The sequence below is a fragment of the Rhipicephalus microplus genome, chromosome 5 (genome assembly GCF_043290135.1).
Source record: "Rhipicephalus microplus isolate Deutch F79 chromosome 5, USDA_Rmic, whole genome shotgun sequence".
In the NCBI taxonomy this organism is placed as follows: domain Eukaryota; kingdom Metazoa; phylum Arthropoda; class Arachnida; order Ixodida; family Ixodidae; genus Rhipicephalus; species Rhipicephalus microplus.
This window is the reverse complement of record NC_134704.1, coordinates 100,027,111-100,041,570: the sequence shown is the minus strand read 5'-3', so window position 1 is coordinate 100,041,570 and position 14,460 is coordinate 100,027,111. Positions and strand designations below refer to the sequence as shown.

The window sequence follows — 14,460 nt, the reverse complement described above, 5'->3', positions numbered from 1 at the left end:
ATTTTCAAAATTCCCTGAAAAATAATTTTGAATTGATTTACTGAATCGGAAGGAAAACATAACTTTAGTGTATTGTTCTCATTTGGTTTCCGCAAACGTCCTAGCACTAAACTGGCGTTATTGGCTCAAAAAAATGAGTAATAACAGCATTTACCGAAAGTAAATTAATCATAGGAATTTTTCTCGAGTTTACCAAAGCATTTGATCTTATAAGTTAAGTCCTCTTATTAGATAAACTGTTGCACTATAGCTACCGCGGCAATGTGGCACACCTCATAAAATCTTACCTACAACACCTTATCCTGCTAGTTGACATAAACCGGGATCTCTCTACTGCCCTCGTCGTGTCTTCAGGTGTAACACAAGGCAGTACCTTAGGCCATTTCTTTTTTTAATCTCTATATTATATATGTATTAACATAAGCATTCAGGCAAAATATTTATTTAAGGCTGATGATACTAGCGAATTTTTATTATGAATTTCAGTTGATGAATTAATGGATGAAGCCAACTTAACCTTACAAAAGTTAGACAAATGGGCACGTCAAAACAGTTTCAAATTAAGAACAAGTACAACAAAAACAATGTTTTTACTTCGCAGTAAAAACAAAAAGATTACGGTTAATAAAAATATAACACTGAACTCCTCACCCATCGCCTTCGTGTCCAGTTTCAAAACATTAGGCGTCGTCTTTAAGGAACCGTGATGCTGATATGCACATGTTAATTGCCTAGTATCAAAGCTATCTCAAATGAATGGCATTGTTTACCGCAATCATCCTGTACTGCCAAAGACTCTTATGATGCTCATTTTCATTAGTTTTCTATATGTTATGTGGGGTTTAACGTCCTAAAACCACAATATGTATATGAGATACGCAGTAAAATAGGGCTCTTGAATTTTCGACCACCTGGGGTTCTTTGACGTGCACCCAAATCTGAGCACACGGGCCTACAGCATTTCTGCCTCCATCGAAAATGCTGCCGCTGCAGCCGGGATTTGATCCCGCGACGTGCAGGTCAGCAGCCGAGAATCGTAGCCACTATACCACTGCGGGGAAGCTCGACAGTTGGTTTCAGTCCACACTTATTTACTGTCATTTAGTTGTGGGGCACCACTACTCAAGGAAATCTACACAGAATACACGTCTTACAAAAAAAAGCTCCTACGCAAGATTGAAAATGCCTCAAGTCATTTCCACACACGCGAGTATATTTTGAAGTATAGTATACACTGTATTAAAAATTACTCCGAGGTCGGAGTAAAACGCTCTAGTGATCCTCCTATTCGGAGCAATATTTGCTCCGAACGTCCGGAGCAAAATTTTTGCTCCGGCTCGCCAGAAGAATTGAGTGGCGCAGCCGAAGTACTTTTAAAAGATATTTCACTCCGGCCGACCGGAGCAATTGAGTGGCGCTGTCGAAATACTTTTTACTGGCATTTTCTTCCAGCTGGTCGGAGTGATTAGGTGGCACCTCCGGAGCATTTTTCGCCGGTTTTTCACTCCGGCTATGTCGAGAATTTATGTGGTACCTCCGGAGTGTTTTACGAATGTACTTACTCCGTCTGGACAAAATTTCAGTAATGTGGACTAGGACTTTTTTAAGGTGTTTGCTCCGCTACTTGTTTATTGTATGCTGAGATTTTCACGCAATGGTTAGACGAACGAAGTCCCTGTTATGCTAGCACTTCTGAGGTATTGTGTATTCTTTGCCACGGAGCTCTAGCGGATTAAATAAAGGAAACACTTGAGTTCTTTTTTATTTATTCAAAATAGGCTGCTGATTGTGGATGATTACGAAGAATATAGTAAAAAGAAACAAAATAAACAAACATGCCACAAGCCGCCACGAACAAAACACAATGAGACAGCATGAACTAAATTCAATCAAAAATGGCTTGACTCATTTGCCTATGCATCGTAAAGCCTGCGGGTGTGTACCACGTTTTAACGAGTTTAAGATTCTGGGTAGAAGTAGGCATAAAACTGCGCGTGAGTTGATGGAAGCATATTACATTAAGAATAAATGTGGAAGTTGTATCAGCGATCTGTCGGTGACGTTGTACTTATCGGAGGAGAGATTGTTCGATAGCTGGATAGCGTAAGGCTGTGTGAAGACTGCGCATGTCTGTATGTTGTTACTTAAGTCTTCACTGTAAGCAAAAACTATCCGAGTTTGGGGTTTTTGCGGCTCATGACCTCTGAAAACTCTCTTGCGTTTAAAATTACTACCTCGTGTAGGAGTAGAAGATGGTACATGACATAGTTTTACCACCACCTCTCAGGCAAGTAGTAAAAGGATGTCAAAATCCAGTTTTACCTCGTAGGGAGTTTTCTATCACGTGATTTTTAACCTGCGTTTCAGAGTTTATTACCACGTGACAGCAAGGTGCAGCTGCTTCGGTAGCTTTTGCCCCATACCCCCATCGTGACGCTCTCAGTGAATACTAAAGGTACGCGAGTACCACAGATCTTTTTTTTTTTTTGGCATCGACGTGCCTCAGGACTGACCTCGAGTCAGCGCACTTTCACTGAAACTGGGGGCAGCATAAGCACAACAAGCGAGAACAGCATTGCCCCGCCGCGGTGGTCTAGTGGCTAAGGTACTCGGCTACTGACCCGCAGGGCGCGGGTTCGAATCCCGGCTGCGGCGGCTGCATTTCCGATGGAGGCGGAAATGTTGTAGGCCCGTGTGCTCAGATTTGGGTGCACGTTGAAGACCCCCAGGTGGTCTAAATTTCCGGAGCCCTCCACTACGGCGTCTCTCATAATCATATAGTGGTTTTGGGACGTTAAACCCCACATATCAATCAAATCAGAACAGCATTCTGTGAACGAAAAAGAAAAAAAAAGACAGGGGGATCTCAAAAGAAGAAAAAAAAAAGAAAGAAAACCTGCTTTGGAAAGTTGTCCTGCATATTTTCGCAAATTGTTGGCTTTTGCTCGGCGGTGGTGCCTTGGAGACAGACGGTGCAAGAAGCTCGGTATCTGTGTGTCTGGTTGGGCTGATGAATCTCACGTGTTTACTACATCGTCAAACGACAGTGCGCTTCCGAGCACCTCCGAACCTGTACGTCGCGGATATCTCGCTTCCGAGCCGAATCACGAATATCTGCCAGTGGTAACAAAATCAATCTGGTGTCATCGTCCGTGCTTGCCTACTGGAGAAACAATAAGCGAAATGCTTCACTCTGTCGTCGGCACCAAGCCGTGGCCGCCAGTGACCAGTGGGAGTGGTGGCCGGGGCAGGTGAAGGAAGCATCGCATATATTTTGTTCCACAGTAGGCGATGTCTGCGTGAGTAATGAGCTGCCCGAATTGCCCACCTCATGCACCAACTGTTCTCAAACATGTAGCGCGAAGCCGATACGAGGCAGACGGAACCAGCAAGCGGCTGCCGGTGAGCACGAAGAAAACCCGGACGGTGGTCTTTCGTTGGAAGTATGCATACACCACCCCGTCCCCGTAAGATAGCGGTCACGTGTTCATTTGTGTCTGAAATGACGACGAAATTCACACAGGATATGTGTTCTGTGATCGCCAGCTGTGTTTCATCGGATAGCCGTGCTCCTCGAAAAGGCCTAGTACGCCGTCGATAAGAAAGTTGTGTGCAGGCGTGCACCGCTCCTCTACGCCCGTTGTGATGAATACATGCTGCTACTGTGTTTGTGCACCGTCGCTCAATGAAAATCATTGAGCCACCTTGGTTTGTGTGTACTTATGTATATTTTATGGACTTGTGGATCAGCAGTGCTAACACGCGTGGGGCGATGAGCCCGGTGTGCCAAGTAATTATTGGATACTCAAAAAGGTGAGATTGGGTAGATTTATATTAAAAGGTCGGTGTGACATTTAGCTCCCTGCAGTCCACCTTAAGTTCGCTTTTGCAGCTTCAACCGTTGTCGTTAATCAATGCAAAAAAAAAAAAGAGCTCTCCTACCGGTCCTACACAGCCGGTCAAGAAGTCGTGTCTATATATACCGGATTGTCAAAGTGTAGTTGAGCAACGCGTGCAGTCTGTTCGAGTGGTGTATTATTCTGCATTTGTTGTGTGTGCGTGTTTGTCTGTATGTAAATCTATGTGTCACCAATTCTGCCGTTTAATAAACTCATTCAATTCTGCTATTTAATAAATTATTCGACTTTGGGCGAATGCACCCGTCAATATTTATTTTTTACCACATGAAATAACTCCCAGAAATCACCTCAAAAACCTTGTGAAAGCAGTAAAAATTTACTCTCTCTATACTCGCTCAAAACCTCACTGGGGTAAATAATTACTACTCCCCCTACGTTCAAAAACTCTGTTAGCACGAGAGTAAATTTTTACCTCGATAGTAGGTGGTAAAAAAAAAAAACCAGGAGAGGTAGTGCGCTAGAGGACAAATGGTTTACCCAGTTTTTGAGGCTATTTCAGGTCATTTTCGTTTAGTGTGTGGGTTTGAGCCCGGTCTACGTTAGCTGGAAGGGCCACTTGTGCTTATCGTTAAGTGTTTCTTCACTTTGTGTGTGTGTTATTTGCGGCCAAAGCATGTCAGTAAGACAGATCAGACGAAACCAACAGCACTCAAGTTTGAAGCGCAGCGCTTCAAAATAAACCCTATAATGCTGCAAAACGATGCACGACAAACGAATAAAGCGTGGCCACCGAGAACAACTCTTCACCGTCCCCGAAGGACCATCCATCAGATTCATTGATGACGCAAGGGTTCAGCTGATTGCTTCGATGATTGATTTGTGAGGTTTCACGTCCCAAAACCACCATATGATTATGAGAGGCGCCGTAGTGGAGGGCTCCGGAAATTTCGACCATCTGGGGTTCTTTAACGTGCACCCAAATCTGAGTACACGGGCCTACAACATTTCCGCCTTCATCGGAAATGCAGCCGCCACAGCCGGGATTTGATATCGCGACCTGCGGGTCAGCAGCCGAGTACCTTAGACCACCACGGCGGGGCAGTTGACTGCTTCCTGTACAAGTTAGCAAAGAAATACAGAATTATACTTGAGAACTGGAAACATACGAGAGGTACAGAAACTGAGAACACTCAAGCCACGGAGACTGTACAGTCTGTGAGTCTATGACACACACACACACACACACAAACACACACACGCACACACGCACACACACACACACACACACACACACTTACATTTATTATATATATATATATATATATATATATATATTCGATGTACATTCAATGTACATTCGATGTCATCCGGTGTGGGACAGCCGCAACATGATAAAAACACACCTCCCTGACGCGAACTAAGTGCAAAGCTGCCCAACGTTTTCTATATATTTAAAAATCTATAGCTCTACCTTTGCTTAAACATTCAAAAGCAATTCTTGACTAAAATAATCTTATTTCGGTACTCTTGTAGACGGCATCAGCAGTGCCCCTCCCAGTAATTTCCTAACTTTCTCAAATAATATTTTTTTTATTACAGTCGCATTTTATTGCGTGCTCATCGTCGTACTTATAGCAAAGTGGGCCCTTACAGTTTGCATGGTTACGGCCTGTCTTCAAGGAAAGCCTAGCTTCATCTCCTGCCCCGCCGCGGTGGTCTAGTGGCTAAGAGACTCGGCTGCTGACCCACAGGTCACGGGATCAAATCCCGGCTACGGCCGCTGCATTTCCAATGGAGGCGGAAATGCTGTAGGCCCGTGTGCTCAGATTTGGGTGCACCTTAACGAACCCCAAGTGATCGAAATTTCCGGAGCCCTCCACTATGGCATCTTGAAGTGCTGAATGAGCAAGAAGATATATCAAACTGGATTGTGCACATTGAATCATTGTAGGACTGCGAAAGTATGGAATAATAGTAAGTTCATAGCTAATGGTTTTTCATTCTATGTTGTGGCGGTACTTTGTGACGCCCTTGTATTTTCTAGAGTATGTGAACTGTGAACAGTCTTCATATGCCAGGTAGTTAAAGGAAAAAAAAAAGTGACGGATCCCGACATCTGATATCGCGGACCCAGGGGTCAATGGCTCGAATCCCATTGAAGGAATCTCTCTTTGTCTTTTGATGGTGTAAATTTTTCGATGTAACTTTGCAACAAAAATACATCACCGAAATTTTGGTGGACACCGGCATAAAACGATTTCGTGTTATAAAGGTATTTAAGAAACACAGAAATATTATCAAGGAATGGCAATGTAAGATCGCACAACTAATTACACCTCTTTTTAGGGGCGAAGCTCCTTAGGGCGTGGGCTGTGCGTCCCCTGTAGCCTGTATGTAGCCACCTCTAGTTTAGTTTTTGCAGTGTTCACTAGATGGCGGTACCGTCCCCTGTATGTAGCCACCTCTAGTTTAGTTCTTGCAGTGTTCACTAGATGGCGGTACCGTCTCCTGTATGTAGCCACCTCTCGTTTAGTTCTTGTAGTGTTTACTAGATGGTGGTACTTGTAGCTGATGATGAAAAGATGCAAGATGTTATAAACTAGAAAGCGGTACTTGTAGTTTATGAAAGACGCGAGATCTTATAAAATAGGAATGATGTCACATATGGCGCGTGTCATTGGTTGAAGGCAATCGTTCGATTTAGTGCGGCGACGTACGCTAGGGGGAGCGATGTAATAAAATTGAGTGGGCAAAATGTACAGAGGATTCATGGTTTACCAGGTTTACCTCCGGAGCTTCGCCCACTCATCATCATTCACTTCGTGGATATGGCGGAATTTTTTTTCCTATAGCAACAAATTGTGCCTGTTCATATATCACATAGATGGCGGTTCTACCGAGTCTCGGCAAAAGCCTAAGAATGAGAATTGGCTCAATCACGAAGTATTGGAGGTCAATCTAATAGGCCTTCGTTCAGACTGCAGTATAAGCATTTTGTCACGGCTGCTTGCTGATATTGAGATCGACTTCGTAAAAAAGAAAATTTTCGCTGCATGATGTCGGCAAAGTTATCCCGCCTTTTTTTCTTTTTTTTAATTTCCGAATAAAGGTCGTTGTCAGTTTATTTACAGCCCATGAGCTATCTAGTGTTCTTTTACTGGCAAAAGTGAAGGGTGAAGTGGGTAAAATGGTGCAAACAGGTGCGGAAAGTAAACGGGTTTCGTGCGTAGAAATACGCCCCGCCTCTTCCAATTTTTCTGTTACAATTGTTGCGCTCTTGTTAGCGCTACTTTCGTACTCTTTTCTTCTCACGAACTACAGCGCTATTCACAGTCCTCCATGTTTCACAACTCGCTGCTCTTTCCCAGGCTGGGAGTACTCGGCGTTCGTGTTCTGCATCGTAAACAGCGTGGCGTTCGCCTTCATCGCCTACGCCTACCTCACCATGTTCATCACAATCACGCATTCCAAGGTGGGCTTACGCTCCACGCAGCAGCTGCAGGATCGAGCCATCGCCAAGCGATTCGCCTTCATCGTGGGCACCGACTTTCTGTGCTGGATGCCGATCGTGTTCATCAAGATCATCGCCATAGCCGGTACGTGAGCACGTGAACTCCACGACGCCCGAATGCGTTTTCGCAATCTCATTGCGATCATTTATTGACCGTAAAGGCCATTCACGGGGACTAGTCAAGGGTGTAGGAGGGAAACGAGAACATCAATCTTAAAAAAAAAGACACTGTGAAGCAGCGTATGGAAGCCTGTGCATGAGGTTCCAGAAGCTCTCGCAAGCTGTCGATGATTCTTGCCAGGTTCTCCGCGTGCAAAGGGATGGATGCAGACTTCAGTGGCGTAGCCAGGCCTCTCCATTTTTTATTTCTATTTCCATGGCATACAAATCAGAAAATCACACCCAACGACATCTGCCTGCATGGCCCACACTTCGAATCAAGGATATGTCGCCCCCCAAAAATTCTGTCTACGCCCCTGAGAGACATTTCTTAATGACCTTAGTAAGAAAATTCGAAAATGTGTATGCATGGCACTATTTGAGCTACCCCCTAAGGATGCTGGTTTGGGACAGTGTTCTCTGCAGAATTACATCGTAAAACGAGAAACGATTCTAAAATATCCACAGCTGAACAAGTTATTCTAATAGAAAACAAAAATTACGGCTCACTTTTTACCCTGATTTCACTAGGTTTACCCCCGAATGCAGAGATGTTACTTGGCTCGCGACTTCAACTTAACTTGAGCAAGTCGGCGCGAAGCAAGCAGCGGACTTCAAAACGCCCAAGTCAGTCTTCGCGTTTCGTAGATGCTCAGGCTGTCTTGCTTGGTCAAGTCAAGAACGAGCTTCAAAGCAGAAACACGCTGCTCGCCTGCTAACGAGGGTAATAATGAAGTTGTTCGCGTAAGGCACGCATTACACCAAAAAAAGACCACACGTTTTAAAATTACTATAAAAACGAAGGGCCACAAGCATATTCTTGCCATTTTACGGCTAACGAGCGGCACGTGGTGCCTGCCGCCACAGCGATGCGCAGTGTTGCTTCTGTAAAGCGTTCATTGCCCGCTGGTTTTAGTGGCCACCCAAATGCGGTGCGTTTCCTCCACGGTTGCTTGTTTGGAGGCGAAACAAGCATCGCGTTGGGTTCTTTCGTCGTTTTTTTTTTCTCAATCGAACGCCATGGCATGTATTTGTGCTGACCTGGCTCACGAGGTGACGCGATTTTCACGGTATTTGCCTTTCTGTTCGCCTGTGTGCATGCCTGTAATGGGCTAGGTCGCAATTATTATGAAAAAAAAAACAAGTTCTAGGAACAAATGTGATTCGTTCGTTGAGCTTGGTAAACAAGAGAAAAAGCGGGGGTCAGGACATTGCCCTCAGCAGAATTCTGTCTCGCGGGGTGCAGCAATGTCTCGCTGCATGATGGTAACGCGGATAAAAAAAAAAACCCCGTGTTAGGGGCACCTCTTTTTTATGTGTGTGTAATTTTACGTAGCGTTGTGCTACAAGCGATGCCTTTCTGAGCGAGAAACAGCGCCCTAGACGGGACGAAAGGATAGACGAGGCACACGGACACAGCACCGAATCATTTTTTTTTTACCGAAAGAGACGGAACATGTCGTCGTGTTATAGAAAAACAGAAATAGCCTTTGCGGTTACGGAACACTTCGGCGTTGTCGACACCGGGGCTATTAATACGCACGTGTGTGTAGTCGACACAACCTGTAACGCAAGGGAACTCAGCCACTTCATAACAGTCCGCCGGCTGCGGAAAGCGCACCAGCATCGCGTACAGGTGCTTTGCGATGAGTAGCGTAACTTTTCCGACTGCACGGCACACTGTTGACTACAGAATGCGGACGAAATTTCCGGTGACTGGTTGGAATGTGCCAGCGCTGTAAAACCTGAGAGCCATCAGTAGCTGTAACACTGGATGCACGGGCTGGCTTCGGTTGTCCCCATTTTCACGGAGCGGCAACATAACGAGCAGCTGCACCACGGCGTTCTTCATGAATCTGTACCTAGCGTGGAATTGTTGCTCGTCATACAACTCCATCGGATTTCCTTGGTCACGTAAAGCGGTTCCAAGAATCTTCGGCGGGCAGTGCGCCTCAAAAAATGCTACGCTTATGGCGAGGCAAGCAAACTCAAAAGCAGTCACATTTCACGCGACGTCCATTCGAGAGGTAGCCATGTTGGGATAACGCGTGAAGTCGCTTTCAAGCTAGCCCCGCAGCTGACTTGAAACTTGTCCTGACTTCGACCGAGCCAAGTCGCCTTCAAGTCATCCGCAAGTTCGGGAACGATTTATGGCGACCGGCAAGACTGTCTTGAGTCAAGAACGAGTCAAGTACGAGTCAAGTAACATCTCTGCATTCGGGGGTTAGAGTTCGAAGCACTTGCTCGGACCAACTCTCAGTAGTCTCGTACTGTTCATTGTTGTAATATCTACGGCACATTACCTCTTTTTCTGCTAACGAATATGTCCTTATCGTATTCAAATGAAGGTTTGTCCACGCGTGCGACAAGACATTGTCTTTTGATTTGAAATATGGCGCACATAAACTACCCACTGACCGATTGCACTGCGAAAGCATCGGCCTTGCCAGCTAGACGTTTGTCAGTGTCTCGTGTTACAACCATTCACACCACCCCAATTTTCCCAAAGTTGCGGCGCCGTTTTGTGATCTTCACCGATTCTCTTTGCAGGAACAAAGATCGACGAGACGTTGTACGCTTGGGTCGCAGTGTTTCTGTTGCCTGTGAACTCGGCGCTCAACCCCGTCTTGTACACACTCACCACGCGAATGTTCAAGCAGCAGCTGAACCGGTTCCTGGAGAACTTGCGCCAGTGTGAGCGGGTACCTTCGTACCGACAGTCCGGCCAGTCGGGCCAGTCGGGCCAGTCGTGGTCGTCCATTCCCACGGTGCGGAGCCAAAAGAAGACGATCGTGACTTCACTTTCCGAAGTGAGATGCTCTCATTACTCACTCATTCGGTGTTCATTGCTTAAGGCCTGCGAAAGCTGCAACAACGTACTGTGGGACAGGGGTCGGCGATGTTTTCCAGAATTACTCTAAATGAATCACGTATTAGTCCTATACTCACATATCGTGCTAGAGCTACATGCACAATTAAAACTCGTGCCTCATCAGGAGGAAACAAACTCACAAGATCCCTTGCGCATTGCCCTAACATTACTCAAAGGCGGAAGCATTCTTTCAGTTTCGCTGTAAAAATTGAGCATTCGCCGTCCCCCTCTGATATCTCTCTACATCTCGCCTGGTTCTGCAATGTTTCTATTATTGGAGCTCGTTTACAAAGGCGACGATGTATCGCACGTGTGCTGCCGAATGTGCTGTGTTCACCTCTTTTCCCTCTCTCCTCTCTATCTTTCATCTCCCTCATCCCCCTCCCATGTGCATGGTAGCAAACCGGCTTGCCTATTGGCTGGTTAACCTCCCTGCCGTTCTTTTCCTCCTATTTTCCTTCTCCTTCCTTATGAGATGACGTTATCATGTGAAATCTCGTTACAAAGTGACGTCCTGATGACGTCATAGACTTCGGCATTCTGTGACTTCCTGATAATAACACATGGGCATGTCGCGTGATGATAACTTTAATGCGTAATTTACGCCGGGTTCTCCGAAATTTTAGTGACGTATTTCTATCACCGATATGACGCTGATAAAAGTAACTCATCAAAATGAGAAAAAAATTACCTTATGAAAAACTACCTCTTCCGGGAGTCGAACCTTTGAACGCTCAGCCCGCGACGATAAGCGCCCGGAGCTCCACCGACTAAGCTATACGAAAGCTTTTTATATTTTTTTCATAGTATTTACTGTAATGCATATTTGAAATTGTAGCATTGACGTAGTGACAAATTCACTTAGCGACAATATTTGCAGAACGACTGCACAATAATTCATAGGCTTACGTAGAGATATATACTTAGCAAGTCCAAAAAAAGAGGAAAATAGGCACATGTCTATTTTGTTAGAAACGCGCGTGATATATTTCCCGCATTCTCTCTTGCTCTCTGCTGCTGTCTTGGAACTCTGGGGCGCAGTACTCTTTTGGTGTATCAGACGAAGGAGTAAACGCTCCTTCTGCATTGTGAGCGCTTTGCTAGTGCTAGGAAAAGTCGCCTTCACTAATTGCTAGCCTTCGGTGATTTCTTCGAAGAGAAAGACTGCAGTGAAATCACCATCCACTTCAGAGTAAGGCGCGGGCACGGTCCGGCAATTAAGCCCGCTGGGCACGGCGCTGGCCTCTTCATTATTCCCCGAGACCCACGTCTGTGAGGGACCATCTGTCGTCCGGTGCACAGTTGCCTAGGTGCGGTCACTGTTTTCTAAAATTTCATGCTCTAGGTATCGGGTGTATCCTCTTCCAATATGTTTACAGTCTCCTCGCGAGTCTGTGATGATGACTCTCGTATGCCCGTGACAGGTTGCCAGCACGGTGGCCACCTCCGCAATTGTTGCCTCTCGTGTTTTTGAAAGTTAGGCCGCCTATTAGTGTGTTTTGGTGCCCTACCGCGGCCGTGTACTATCCCTCATGGTATGGGCTGGAGGCATCCACCTAAACAACACTGAGCGTGTTCGCCGCAGAGTGGTGCGCCAGAGCTTTGGCTAGATGCCGACCACTATGGTTTTCTGGTACTATGCCGTTAGGAAAGGGCGTGTGCCGATGGCATGTCTCAGGACTTCCCGGAGGCGCAAATGGTCTTTGTTTCGTGTAGGTTGTTGAATGTGCAGTCTAGTATGAACAAGACGTCCTGATTGTGTTTTTAAAATGAATCTCCTATTGATTTGTTAGTTTTGGTTCCCTGAGTTCTTGGCAGGTGTTGGTCACTCATATATGCCAAGTAGCCACATTGATCGGAAGGTCGTAGGCTTGCTTGCGTTTTTGGGGATAAGCGACTTCAACAGCCTTTTCGTCGGATTTTAGAAGGTGTAGATGGTGGGTAGAATTCAGAACGCGTCTTGATACAAAAACGCGCTCCAGCCACAAAACGTCTATGCATCGCATGATGTGCCATGTTTGTTTGAAACCTCTATTTTGCGGCTTCGTGGTCGCTCACCTTGCGCAAGGTGGTCAGGGTTGTGTCTTCAGCGGTGATCTGCAATCCCTGTCCAGTAGCCTCTGTATCGTCCTCGTCTCGTCATCCTCAGCACAACTAGAAAGTTATGTCTATTCGATCTATATTACTGTCCTTATCCTGCTCGGAGATAGGACTGTATGCGAGGAATAGTTCAATATTATAAATCTATACACTTCTGTGTGAGACGAATGTGTACAAAGTCCAAACTTGTGGGGGAACACTGAAGTCCATCACTGCGGTGAGCGTAGGTTTCTACGATTTCTACTGCTTCCTGCGTGGAGGTTTCCATTTCACCTACGCAACCTTGTTTAGTCAAAAACACACAGACACACACAAACACACACACACACACACACACACACACACACACACACACACACACACACGCACACACACACACGCACACACACACGCACACGCACACAGAGAGAGAGAGAGAGAAAGGAGAAAGGACCAACTATCAACCGTGTTTTATAAAAAACACAGCAATGTACTCGCGCAAAGAATTTAAAAAGAAACAAAGAATATTTGATTCAGCGGCTGGCACTCGAGAAATTTAACTCAGTGACGTACAACACGACAAAGGGCTCCACCACGGAGGAGTCACCAGATTTGTTATTAAGGAAACACGTCCTCAGTGTTTCGCGCAGCTATCTTTTAAAATCTTTATTATCACCTTAGGTCCAGACATCCAGTGCACGCAAGCGAACTCCTTACAGACCACTTGCAAGATCGAACATTGTGTTCCCCACAATGAAACCTTGTGATCTAATAGTCTGTTATATAAACGTAGTTTAAATAACGCTGACACACTTTCTCTATCACAATACACTTTGTAAAACGACTAAACATAACTTTTCGTGGTTATTCACATGCGTCACCAACTTTATTCATTACGGGGTATTCATGTTTTTTTTCACAATTCTATTTGCACTTGAAGGTTTCTGAATACTTCTGCTGTCCATGGAAAAACTTAATTGTATGACTTTTTTTTTCTTTCTCGCAGTACACCTTCGGGAAGAAAAAAACCTCGAGCGTGGTGTGCTATCCGCTGAAAAATGGCGTGATATTGCCGCTACGGGCCACCCAATCATGCACGGAAAAGGTCAGTGATAATGCTTTCCTCAGCTTCTATTTCGATATTATATGTGCTCAAGAGCCGTGGCTAATAAATCTCAGCGATGATTATTAACACAACTCTTTATCATGGAGCTACGTAATCGGCGGTCAATTGCAGTAACAAGAAAGCCCGTGTTGTTTAACTGTGCAAATATATTTCATTAGCAATTATCGTGGAGAACGTATGTTTTAGGCTCACGTCGCGTTTTAAGCTTGAGAAGGGCTCCCTTCTTTAGGACTCGCACTATTTACGGCGTAGTTGTCTTATAGGCTACTCTGGGACGCAGTAGTATTCTAAAAGAACTACTTTTCTTGCGACAGCAATTATATGAACACTCTCGGTGGGATACTGCCACCGTCGTCGGTGCCATTTAGCGTATAAGTATGCGTATCTATTTACGTGAAAACGCAAGGAAGAAAAATTGGCAGATCCCACGTACGGTGGGAATCGATGATTTGCGAAGCATGAATGAGAAATGTTGAAATGTCATTTTAAAATCGGCACAACGTTATGGGGTGGAGGTAAATGATGACGTAAATGACTTCCGTGTCATTATTATCATGTTTGAATGTGTCGTTTACCTTCGTCATCTATTTACGTCAGGTGATACCAAATGTAGTAGTATATGTGCAGCTAGCAAAACGGCCACGAGCACACTATGAGCGTGATATGTTGCCATGTTCTTACATGACACGCGTGTCAGGATTATCATGCATTGCAGCAGTCATATATTTCGATATTCATTGACATCACGTAACACTGAATTTGGTATATGTGGAGCTAGCAAAATGGCCGTGAGCTCATCATGCGCCCAATATACTCCAATGTAGCTTTGACGCGCGCTCACGCTGGGCACAAT

General features: G+C 45.3%; 2 protein-coding genes across 2 annotated transcripts in view; one reads left to right on the top strand and one right to left on the bottom strand.

Moving 5' to 3' along the window:
* Window positions 1-14,460, top strand: part of LOC142817881 (uncharacterized) — a 219,502-nt gene that overhangs the window by 176,517 nt on the left and 28,525 nt on the right. Inside the window, exons 18-20 of the mRNA XM_075895814.1 lie at window positions 7,229-7,456; window positions 10,081-10,340; window positions 13,488-13,586. Of these exons, the coding sequence (XP_075751929.1) occupies window positions 7,229-7,456; window positions 10,081-10,340; window positions 13,488-13,586 (587 nt within the window). The remainder of the gene's footprint in view (window positions 1-7,228; window positions 7,457-10,080; window positions 10,341-13,487; window positions 13,587-14,460) is intronic.
* Window positions 1-14,460, bottom strand: part of LOC142817882 (scoloptoxin SSD976-like) — a 454,431-nt gene that overhangs the window by 434,859 nt on the left and 5,112 nt on the right. The gene's annotated exons all lie outside the window — the stretch shown is intronic.